We start from the raw sequence: 11,708 nt of genomic DNA on the forward strand, positions 1-11,708 counted from the left end.
TTGTTTATTTGGTCCAGCAGAGATGAATGAAAGTATACGACTAAAAGAATGTCAACTGACGAGAATGTAAAGCACGCGTTAACAGGCTCTTGTTAATCGTCGGCATGTGTATGCCCTCCTTGTTTCATACAAAACAGCAACAAACCCTATATCACAAGAGCAACATCAAATCACAAACAGAGCAAGAGAGCGAGAGAGCGACTGAAATTAAAGAAAGAGAGTAAGTGTAAATAACAGTAAGATATTTCCATTCTACAATCATCTATGGTGACATACTTCAGTGGAGAGTTCAAATGTAAACAAAGCCATAAACATCTGTGATGTGTTAGTCTAAAAGGTTGTGTTTTCAAAGAAATTTCCTTTAACCTAATTTCAACTTAAGATAATTCTAGTAAGTTTTATAAAACAAAGTGAAGTTTTGGAAAACAAAGTGAATGGAATGGAATTAGAAATCCTATTCAATTGTGTCGGAAATTTAAACAAATTTTAAAAATAATAAAATAATCCTTCGTTATTGGTCTACATTAATATAGGTTATGGTATTACTGTCATCTAAGTAATGTGAGTGTGTATGTGTATATTTGTTCTTTATAATTGATACAGACGTTGGAAGTCGCAAAGTATATCGATTTTAAACGAAATCAGAACTCTAACTCTGCTGTTTGCACTTTTTTATAAAATAAAAAAAATAGTGAAAGGGTTTAAAATTTGTGGAAAAAGTGAATAAGAGCTAACATATGAAGGAGGATATACTTTATGATATTCCTTCCCAAACTTTCGTTCGAAATGGTAGTTTATAATTGTTTATTTTTATTATAAAAGAACACTTGAGCAGGTACTAAGTAATTTTGCTGTGGACAACTAATTAAAAAAAGGGTTTGTTACAAAATCGATTCTTTAATATTTATGTGACCTATATAAAAAATCTTTTTTTATTACGTTTCAAAATAACAATTTCATATAAAGTAGTATATTAAAAAATTATTAATGGCACATACAAAAATTCAGTGAAATCTAAAATCAGTTATCTGAAAATTAAATTCTCTTCCATATTAAAAGAATATTGAATTATGGCTGAGGGTAATATATACTCTGAAAACATGTTGATAAAATACGTACTCAAATCAATAGCGTTCGATATCGATAATGAACCAACCATCTATGGTAAAATTGTTATTTGTAGTACCGGGAACGGAAGACAGACTTTTTCTGGCTGTATATAAATGAAAGGTCCATGTGTCTGTGAAGGGCAATATCCCAATTTGGGTGATTATATACTCATTTAATGCTGCCATGCACCTCTAACGAAATTTCTGCTAGAGAAGGAATATGATCAGCTCCTATAGTTAAATGTTATTTTTGGACGGTGAATATGTAGCATGTTTGTGCGCAACCATTATATTTTCTCAGTCATTATGTATCTGATTTCGACAAACATTTTGCTCTAGGATATTCCTTCCTGCGTGCATAAGAAATGCGTTGCTATATTTGCTAAGGAAAATTCAGTGAGACGTTATTATCGATTATTTACCTTTATACCAAGTAATGCATGGTAAGACTGTGTTAGTGGCACAGCAACAGGAATTTCACAAGAGCATACCGAGCATTAAAAAGAATAAACAACGACTATCTTTTAAATGAGAATATGGAAAATGGTAAACTTTGAACTAAAAGTTTGACTAAGGCCCGCTCTAGCGAAAATTACCGCAACAGATAAGAAATTGATTTCTATATTTGCTAACGAAAATTCTGTGAGGAGTTATTATCGATTTATTGCTACCGTAAGTAATGCATGAAAAACTGTGTTATCGGCACGTAACAGAAATTTTCGCAAGACCTGCACACCGGGCTTAAAAATCTAACGAAAATTGCTGTGGCATGCCTATAAGGCAGTTTTTTTATAGGTTGGTATTAAGTTCGAGTTTAGCCGCTAATTTTCACTAAAGTGAAAACTAAATCAGTAAAAAAAGTCATAAAATTATACGCATTTGTTGCAGATTTCATTATAACATGATGGGGAATAGCCCAAAGCAAATGTTCACAAAGTTTGTATTCCTTAAAATGGATTATTAAAGAAAAGTAATCGTGAAAAAATTACTATTTAAAGGTGAGTACTATGTTCGAGTTTTTCACCAAAACACTAAATTAAAAGTGCAAAAATGTATATGAAGACGATAACATTTTTATCAAGTCTCTTCAAATTATGGATGGAAAATATCCAATGGATTGATTGCGAACCATTTAATATTTCAAAATTAATTGATTAAAAAAAGTAACCGTGAAAATAAGCTGGTTTTCAGCTTGAAAACTGAACATAGTACTCAGCTTTTGCGGATAAACTCGAACTTAATAACCACCTTATAAGAGAAAAAGTCAAAAATCGATAAAATCGTCCTGACAAAAATTTCGTCAGCAAAAGTGCCTATACATTTTTTAGTAAACAACATTGTTTTACGAATTTACCAAACTAGCAAGCAATGTGCAATTTCATAATAGCAGGCTTACCGATATCAAATAAACTAAAAATGTTTGTTGAAGTAGCTGTTTCCGCTGATAAAACTATGGATGTCCCTATTAACACTTTCAAAGCCTCACACGTGCCTCCACCGGAAAATACCATAGTATACCGATAATACAGTTGTGTCATGTTCTTCTCACGGAAGCATAATGTCGGCAATAAGATTTCCATTTAAGGTCGGTATGCACCTCTAATGACCCATACCATGCTACCCATAAGGCTATGGTCACACTAAGAAAATATTTGACCAAAATGAGTGTCAAACATTTTTCCAGAACCATTTTCCAAATGTCTATTTGTTTGGCTGTGGCGACGGATTCTTTTTGATTTCTGTCAAATATTTGCCCTGTGTGACCATATCATAAGAAATGCCTTCCTATATTTGCTAACGAAAATTCTTTGGGACGTTGTTATCGATTGTCTACATTTGCTCCCACAAGATTATAGGACCTGCGTTATCGGCAATTTATAAGTAAAATCAGTTACTTATCAATTTTGCACTTGTTTATCTCGAAGATATTTTGCTAATGAAAAGTTTTGCTGGGTATTTCTTATAAAGCGAAATATTATCAGTCGATCTATTCAACGAAAATTGGGTCCGTCTCCTTAATTTCTAGTTTTTCCTTATTGTGTCGACAAAAAACAACTCTTTACACATTAAAATATTAGTAAACGGCAGTCTCTGCTCCGGTTAAGCCCAGTATTGAACTCCAGCGGAATATTCTTTTGTGTGCCGATAACACAGTTTTGTAATGAATTTCTTATAGGAGCTAACAGCCTGTTTCTGTATGCCGAACAAGCTCTATCGATCGACCAAAATGCATAAAAACAGCTGATTTTTGGTTATAAATTCAGCTGTTTGTTTCCATTTCAGTCGATCGATAGAGCTCGATCGACATACTGAAACAGGCTGTAAATAAACAATCGATAATAATGCTTCGTTAGCATATATACAGCAATGCATTTCTTATTTCCGCTAGAGATACATACCCTGCCAACATTTTTTGAATTTGGGGGCGCTTCTGAGAATCCCCAGTACGTCGAAAACAATCATATACGATATCAAAAACTCGTCGGAAAAGCGCCGTCACTATTGAGAAGTTGTACCACGCCAAGTTACTACAAAAGGGTTCGCATGAGTGCAATTATTAGGTGCCTTTATAGATCAATTTAGAACGACGCCAATAAGAGACCCTCCAAACAATCAGAAAAAGCACATTTTAAGATAGTGGTAAAAGAATCATTGTGGTCGAGTAAAACACGTTTGTTTAGATATTTATTAATTTGATTAATCATTTACAAATTCTTAAAAATATAACATCTATACCACTATCACATCACATTTAACATAATTTTTTGCATTAATGATGATGTAGAGTTACAAGTAGCGAGTTACATGTTGCAGCGTCTATCAGCCAGTGTTTTTATTCGATGGAGGCAGCGTGTCTGTAAAATATTTGAAAAACAATCACTTTATTCCATTTGGAAAATCAAAAATTGTTCACCAATATACCTTTCACAATTTTAAGCGTAAAATCTATGTTTTCAGAACTTTATTTTCGTTTTTATTTAAATAAAATATAACAAGATGGTTGCGCTTGGCGTTTCACAAAAAATAAAATGGCTTTTGTAAAAGTAGTGATGGCAAAATACATGTATGAAGTACATTTTGTACTTTATGATATGCTGCCCCCCATCACAGTAGGATGGTTGTAGTGACATTTACGAGTCTGTGGTAGCGATGAAGATGAAATGGAACTTTGAAATGCTGTCAGGGTACCGGCTTTAAGACTGATATGCATCTCTAGCGGAAACCTCGTCGTTATATGTCGGTAACAGAGTTATGCCATATATCTCTTAAATGAAAAAATCGATATGAACGCATGGTTACATTCCTTTCTTCTATTGCTTCCATTACTCATGTCGATAAAACATTTTGTCCCATAAAAATGCTCTGAACGTTGCTTAAAATATTTCGTTTTTAATTTTAAACGATAATAATTTTTAAATTATACTAAATATATAGTAAACTATTAATTACTTAATTTTTGTTCAATAAAATCCCTTCCAATGTTCATGTTTCATGAGTGAAAACTAAAATTGCAAACTCTTTTAGTTTTCACCTCCATTAATACAACCGAGTCGCTCAAAAACACTTGGCAACTCTCACATCCATAAAATAGGTAGCACTGCTTATGACGACAGCCAAAAACAGCTGTCTACGCAAAAACAACAACAATTTGTAAACAGTTTGCGATTTGTTTACGATTCTATTAATAATTCCTCAGGCGCTTTGTTTTGGTTGAAATTTTAGTTTTAGCACACGAACGAAAAGAAATATTTTGTTGAGGAAGGAGAAATGAAGACGCCAACAGGTAATATATTCCGATTCGACCACAATAGCCAGTTTCTTTCGAACGTTTGCCAGAAAAACAGTTCGGGTGAACATCACTTTCCGCAGACGTTTGTCTATTCGTGGGAAATTAACAAATTCTATTGCTTCATTAATGCCTTCGAATAGGATATTTGCACCGCGCATAGTAAGGAGTTTGGAAGCTCTCAATTTTAGTTATTACAAAAAGGATTGCCCCAAAAAAGATGCATGCAAAATGAAGACCAACAAAACTGTTAAACGAGGTGACAGAATTCTGTCGGAGAAGCCATTTGTATATGCCCTAAGGTCTCAGTATCGCAAGGAGAGATGTGATAACTGCCTGACCAGGTAAAACAAAAATCAAATACAAAAACTGACAAAATGCTAAAACAAAAATTATTTTGGATTTTTTTTATCAGCACTAAGGTCATGAAATGTTCCAATTGCAATTACGTATACTATTGTAACAGAGCCTGCCAAATGGAGGCATGGCCTTTACACAAATTTGAATGTACATTCCTAAAACGCATTTTTCCAAAGACAGTACCAGATGCTGCTCGCATGCTATGTCGTATAATAATTAAACTTAATAATGGTGGAGACATGGAAAAAGGTTACTATACATCAACATGCTTTAGAAAATTTCGGGATTTGATGTCGCGTAAGTAAAGAAACAGAAATATATGGGTCAAAAACCTTTGTTGTTAGCACCTAATTGTTGTTTTTTTATATTTATTTTCATAATTTATTATGATTGTAAATCTTGTAATAAATAAATATAGGGAAATTTTTAATTAAATATAATTAATCACTTTTAGACTATCAAGAGATCAAGCATGATTCACGGCGTTTGGAACATTTGGAATCATTACATGGAGTCCTATGCGAAATGATGCAAGATAGTGCCATCGTGCCCAACCAGTCAGAGCTATTAACAATTTACGGCAGAGTAAGTTTCTATTTTTTATATAAAAATAGCCCATAGGCACAGTGAAACACTTGAATGACATCTCAAATCTAGAACTCTAGAACATTCATGGACGTAATATTTGCATAGACATCAAATCACACATGCCTTTTCCAATCATATTTTGCTCTTCATTTTGTTTTTGCTTTATGCTATTGAGTAAATGAATTCGAAAAGCTATGTGATTTTGTGCGGTTGTTTTTACGTAGATTTTGTTTATTTTTTCTCATCCAAATGGCTCTTTGCCAAAAACACAAAAAACAAAACAAAACTAACTTTCGTTTTTTCAGTTATAGACATCTGAAATGTAGCAAAAAATGTGTAGAGTTAAAGATCGAGCCCCCCACTGATGACATTTTACATAGCGAAGTGGCGCTAACTTTCTACAAAGAAAACACTTGTAATCTTTTTTTATTGTTTCTCGTTTTTTTTTTCCTTAGCTAATTACGAATGGTTTTAATATACTCGATGCTGAAATGAATTCAATTGCCACTGCCATATTCCTAGGTGTATCGATCACCGATCATAGTTGCAAACCTAATGCGGTAGCGACTTTTGAGGGTACTACACTTCATGTACAAGCCACTGAAGATATAGATATTGATCGTGATTGTTTGGATTGGTCCAAGGTATTCTATTAATGATTTCAATATAATTCTTATGGGACTCATCTATTGCTATTTAATTGCAGATTTTTATTAGCTACATAGAACTTCTAAATACACCAGCGATAAGACGTAGACAGCTAAAGGATAATTACTATTTCTTGTGTACATGTAGCAAATGCATTGATCCCCAAGAAACATTGGAAATGGAGGCAGCATGTTGCCCTAATAGAAAATGCAAGGCCTATGTTGATATATCGTTGAATAACTGTCCGTCATGTGATGCCGGTATAAACCCCAGGTATAGGAAGGGTTTCCTTGAAGCTATGGAACTAAGTAAACACCAATTGAATAATATGAAGGATATTGCATGTAAGTTGATAGAAAAACATTTCACTATTTATTGGGTTAGGATAAGTCAGCTTGAGGTCAAAAGGAAATCCATCAAAAATAAAATGAGGACGAAAATTGGGCAATATAAAATCTAAAAACTTAAGGAAATTTAAAAGAAAGAGAAAAAGTTTCAATCGAAGGAAAACTGATTGCTTATTTACACAGATGGATGCAATAAGGTTCACTAAGAGGGTTTTAGTGCTTGCACAAAGTATTTGTTTCTTTGTTCCTCAACTCAGGAATTGCAAATGAGAACTGGAAACTCCTTACTTAAAAGAAGTCGGCCCTCAGAACTGCGAAAGGTTTCTTCCACAGTTCTGCCCTGCAACCATATGTTTACGTAGCACTCCTGAGAACCATCTCTCTGTGGGCGTCACATAAGCAACTCCAATATGTACTATCTAAAAGTACAGATAGCTGAATTCCAGTGGAATAGACCTACAAAGGCAATTCAGGATTGGATTGGCTCAACTATGATCAGATAAGTGCCGTCGCCTTAACTCCTATATATCTGTTCGCATGGAATCACTGTGGATACAGCTCATCTTATGGCGATTTCGATTGGGAAAAAAGGTGCAACATTCTCGAAATTGATTGTCAAATATAAAGGACACTGTCATAGATTTTGGATCCTGTATCCCGCGCAATATTATGAATTAACAATAACTTTGGAATGACACTATTATTTAAGCGAAAATACTATGAAGGAAAAAGTAGTGTAACACCAGGGCAACATATTTTTTGCGAAACGAAAACGCCCTTAGTCGCAGAGTTCCTTCTAAGCGAACTTTTTTTACCTTTACACCTTGAAAGCTGTGCGTGAACATATAATCGGGTTGGCAGTTTATGCAAGGTTGGGTATTTTACGCTAGATTATGTTATTTTAGGCTCATTTACGGCAAATATTTATAGGAAATCAAAAATGAATTCTTCGCTACCACTAAACTTTTTTAGTTCATATTGAATATATAACATAACAATAGTTGTGTTCCTTTACGTACTACTAGTTACTAGTTTTTACTAGAAATCGTTCCTGTACATTTAACAAATTTTGAACTCTGGGAGGATTTTCAATATTTCTTTCTTTTACTACTTTTTACTACGGGTAAAGTAAATGAACTCGTTTTCCAAAAACGGTATCCATATATTTCGAAATTGCTATGAGAAAAGGGTTCTCTAATTTTGGTCAAACTGATGGCAAATTTTTCTCATAATAGTGCTGCCCCAATCACATGTTTAACTCACTGAAGAGACCTCATTTCTATAATCGATTCCGGTGTGTCACATTGGGTGCCACACCACTTAGAGAAAACTCTAAAAAAAGCTTACATTATGACTTTGCTAAATATCCCTCCATCCATCTTTATTTCGTCTGTAAATTCCTAATATTTACTTCATTACAGATTTAGACGTATGCAAATTCTTGTTAAACAAACAAGAAGAATTATTCCACCCTTTAAATTGCTGGTACGTTAAAACCCTTGATGCTGCCTTTGAGGCAGCCATTGATGTGGGCAAATGGAAGGAAGCATTGGAGTATGGTAAAAAACTTTTACCAGGATTCAGGTAAATAAAAAGAGTGAATTAAATTTCCAACAAATTCACAGCACTTCCTTCTTTTATTCCAGAAAATACTATGGCGATTGGAATCCCCTGTTGGGATTACTTTATCTAAAATTGGCCAAAATCCAACACCATGAATCGCATCTTAAAGAATGCATAGAGAATTTCCAAGAGGCTCGCAAAATCCTAGAGATTACCCATGGAAAGGAGCATTCATTAATTCAATGCCAATTAAAACCTTTATTAGTTCAAGCTTTGGCCGAAGCCACGGATTAGCTTAAAGCAAAATCATTATAACGCCAATACAAAATTAAAATTTATATAGAAATTAAGTTTCTTTAAAGACTATTTACAAAAAATATATATAATTAAAAAATTCTATTTAAAGCCAAAGAACGTCTTTCGGTATTTGGATGTATACTTCGGATGAGGGCAATAACTTCTTCGGCTTTAAAATATTCGGATATTGTTCCTACAGACCACATTTCGGTGATTTCTGTTAAAGATGCTTGGAGCAGATCCAGCAAATGTATTAAACGTTGCCAATTTGTTAAATTCTGCAAATCTTGGCCCACCTGCAAAATAGATAAGGGGAAGGGATTAAGGTGAGAAAGGCTTTTTCTGCAGAGTCCACACTAGCATGTATAGTTTGCCGTAATGTGAAACGCCGTACGGTCTCAGCTATAAAGAGGTCCTTTGTCAGTGAGCTTAACATAGAATCGGGCAGCACTCATTGATAAGAGAGAAGGTCACCCCTTGGGGATCACAATGGACTGAAAAATCTAAGTGGGCCTGAAACAACGTGCTCTCATACATATCTAACCAATCTTACCATGTAACAGCTTTTACTTTTACGATGTCAATTTTTATTTTATTCACTTCCAAAAACTTTAAGCCCCATATTACCATCATATCAAAAAAGCGGCAGCTTACCTTAAATAAACAAGCAGCCTTAGTCTTAAATATACCAAATGTTTCCGCCATTTCTTTGGCCTCTGTGCCAGTGATAGTCTCCTTTCCTATAATTTGTTGATTTAATAAAAGTGAACAACTGTTGATGAGTTCACCCATAATATTTCGGTATTCTTTAGCGGATAATACATGCTGCCATAAGTTTTCCAATAAATGAAGATGGACCAGACATTTATCTACCTTGGAATTGTTAATTTTTCCATTTTGATTTGGTTGTAGAATGCGATGCAATTTCGTTAATTGTAAATCAATTTGTTGGCGCAAATGTTTTGAGGCACAACTTTCCAAATTCTTAACAAGATTTGCCGCTGTGGGTATCACATAATTCTTTGCTAGAAAATGTATCAAAAACATGCAGTTATTATAAAATAAGGCCGCATGCTGGGGCAACTTTTCTAGGTTTTCTTTGTGGTATTGTGGCACCAGGGTAATATAGGAATTTATTAGAACAGACACAGTATTGAAATACCGATTATCATCATCGTGCGAGTCGCTGCTTTGGCGTATGATACGATTCAATAATTTGACAAAATCCTGGAAAGAGCAATCGTTTAAAAAACAAACAAGGAAATAATCCAACTTTCGTTATACATACCAGAACAGTCTTAGAAACCATGCATTTTGGAAATAGAATGGGATTGTTTTCCACATCTCCTGGTGTGGTCTTCTCCGCCATTAATGTCATATCTTGCAAATCCTTTTGCATAATCTCACGGCCAGTCTCCAAAAGGCGATGGAATAAACGATTGTGGAACAATGTTTCAAAATTTTCCGTAAATTTTGTTAATCTCTGTTCTATTTCACGATTAATCAAAAACAAATCCGCTAGAAGATGCTCGAAATGCAAAACATCTTCCACAAGAGACGAATTCTGAAAGTCTTCTATTGTCTCTGGTATTGATTTCATGAGGCACTTATCGATTAAAGTCTGGAGAAAGCGAGTAGCCACAATTTCCCCAATGACAGCGAAAAAATGTTTATCATCCGACACTAGGACATTTAAATTGTCCAAGCAATGGAAAAGCAATTTAATATTTTCGAAAACTTGTTTGTATGCAGGACATGCAATGCCCGTGTCTGATAGGTTATAAGAAATTTGCAATTTTATATACTCTGGATTGTCTTCGGAAAATGTAATATCTACTGGCCTAGTTATCATGGGTATCAGACACTTATCCAATAGGAAGTCACACAACTCGGCAACATCGTATTTAGCCTAAAGACATAAAACGAACTTTGATACCCCCTCATAACACATTTGCTAGTTTCCTATACTTACTTGGAATAGGGCTATTACTGTGTCTTGTATTTTATTTATATCTTTGGATACCTGCAATGTGGAACAAGCTGCTCCTGGCAACTGTTTTTCCGACAATTGTACCAAATTACGAAAACGCTCTCTCAGATTCGATTTAACCATGTGCAGCTTTATCAAGTACCTCACATTGATGTTATCATAGGCAGGACTGGCCAATAATAATTTTTGTACATCAGCCGAGGCCGAATGATGAATGATATTATTTAATTTCTTCAATAAATCCAAAGCAATCATATGTTCATTCGAACTCGACTCTTCCAGCAATTGGAAAATTTCATCTGCTGCTAGAATGCGATTGGTCACATCCAAATCGTACAGGACCTTTTTGAATTTTCTTATTGCCGTCACCAGTTCTTTGTCCGAAAGGGATACATCATCATATGATAACGAGTTGAGCAATAAATATCCTTGTTTTTGTAAATTGCTTCCATCGTCCGCGTACAAGTAGGCATTTGTAGTATTTGGCAGAAACTCTACATATATATCCTCAATGTATTTTGAAACACGCTCCTTGAAACGCTGCATCTGTTCCTGCAATGTGACCATCTGCAGCTTTATGTCCTGGGCATTTTGGCATTGTTCTTTCATAAAATTGGCATTTGGTTTAATATCTAGGACTTCCATTTTTTCCTTCGAAATTCAGCAAATTGTCCAAACAATTGGGTCTGTACATAGGCGCCAGTTAACGGCATCGGCAGTCATATTTGATTTTCTGTCAAAGATTAAGTGAAGTTTACTAAAACTAATTGAGAGCGTATTCTAAGAACTACGCGCTTCACTTTTCGGCGTAAGCACAACACCAGCGACCAGGCGAACACTTATCTTCTTCTTCGACACAAGATGATAATGTGTCGCCTTTAAAGGTAAGTACTATGTTCGCTTTTCGCGTTAAAATTTTCACGGTTACTTTATTAAAACAGTTCAATATAAATCAGATAAATTAACTCAATTTATGCACAGTTTCTTGTTCCTCTAGATATCGGCAAGACTTTACAGGA

At 34.5% G+C, this 11,708-nt stretch overlaps 2 protein-coding genes and 1 long non-coding RNA gene across 6 annotated transcripts; 1 reads left to right on the forward strand and 2 right to left on the reverse strand.

The window, feature by feature from the left end:
* Nucleotides 1–430: 430 nt before the first annotated feature.
* On the forward strand, nucleotides 431–8,816 carry Smyd3 (SET and MYND domain containing, class 3). 4 transcript variants are annotated; one of them, XM_075299342.1, is made up of 8 exons: nucleotides 431–561; nucleotides 5,040–5,240; nucleotides 5,312–5,553; nucleotides 5,711–5,841; nucleotides 6,300–6,488; nucleotides 6,551–6,836; nucleotides 8,261–8,423; nucleotides 8,486–8,816. In XM_075299342.1, coding segments are annotated over exons 1-8 (1,425 nt in total). In that variant the 5' UTR covers nucleotides 431–559; the 3' UTR covers nucleotides 8,697–8,816. The 4 variants fall into 4 exon arrangements, with proteins under 4 accessions (XP_075155457.1, XP_075155459.1, XP_075155458.1 ...); XM_075299344.1 differs by lacking the exon at nucleotides 431–561 and adding an exon at nucleotides 771–789; XM_075299343.1 differs by lacking the exon at nucleotides 431–561 and adding an exon at nucleotides 4,648–4,893.
* Nucleotides 3,762–4,261, reverse strand: LOC142228821 (uncharacterized). Its single transcript, XR_012720274.1, has 2 exons — nucleotides 4,032–4,261; nucleotides 3,762–3,964 (listed from the first exon to the last, which is right to left on the reverse strand). It is a non-coding gene; the product is annotated as an uncharacterized LOC142228821 (long non-coding RNA).
* Nucleotides 8,641–11,406, reverse strand: LOC142228817 (centromere/kinetochore protein zw10-like). The gene is made up of 4 exons (XM_075299340.1): nucleotides 10,672–11,406; nucleotides 9,988–10,608; nucleotides 9,354–9,926; nucleotides 8,641–8,995 (listed from the first exon to the last, which is right to left on the reverse strand). Exons 1-4 carry the CDS (start codon nucleotides 11,332–11,334, stop codon nucleotides 8,789–8,791), a joined length of 2,064 nt encoding a protein of 687 aa, XP_075155455.1. The 5' UTR covers nucleotides 11,335–11,406; the 3' UTR covers nucleotides 8,641–8,788.
* Between the last annotated feature and the right edge of the window lie 302 nt (nucleotides 11,407–11,708).

This window comes from Haematobia irritans, chromosome 3, assembly GCF_050003625.1.
Source record: "Haematobia irritans isolate KBUSLIRL chromosome 3, ASM5000362v1, whole genome shotgun sequence".
NCBI lineage: Eukaryota > Metazoa > Arthropoda > Insecta > Diptera > Muscidae > Haematobia > Haematobia irritans.

Coding starts and splice junctions, on each gene's coding strand:
- LOC142228817 (XM_075299340.1), bottom strand. CDS start 11,334: ATGGAAGTCCTAGATATTAAACCAAATGCCAATTTTATGAAAGAACAA. Junction 10,609..10,671: donor CAGTAATAGCCCTATTCCAA/GTAAGTATAGGA, acceptor TTATGTCTTTAG/GCTAAATACGATGTTGCCGA. Junction 8,996..9,353: donor AGGCTGCTTGTTTATTTAAG/GTAAGCTGCCGC, acceptor TCTATTTTGCAG/GTGGGCCAAGATTTGCAGAA.
- Smyd3 (XM_075299341.1), top strand. CDS start 5,026: ATGCCTTCGAATAGGATATTTGCACCGCGCATAGTAAGGAGTTTGGAA. Junction 5,554..5,710: donor ATTTCGGGATTTGATGTCGC/GTAAGTAAAGAA, acceptor AATCACTTTTAG/ACTATCAAGAGATCAAGCAT. Junction 5,842..6,299: donor TATTAACAATTTACGGCAGA/GTAAGTTTCTAT, acceptor TTTTTTCCTTAG/CTAATTACGAATGGTTTTAA.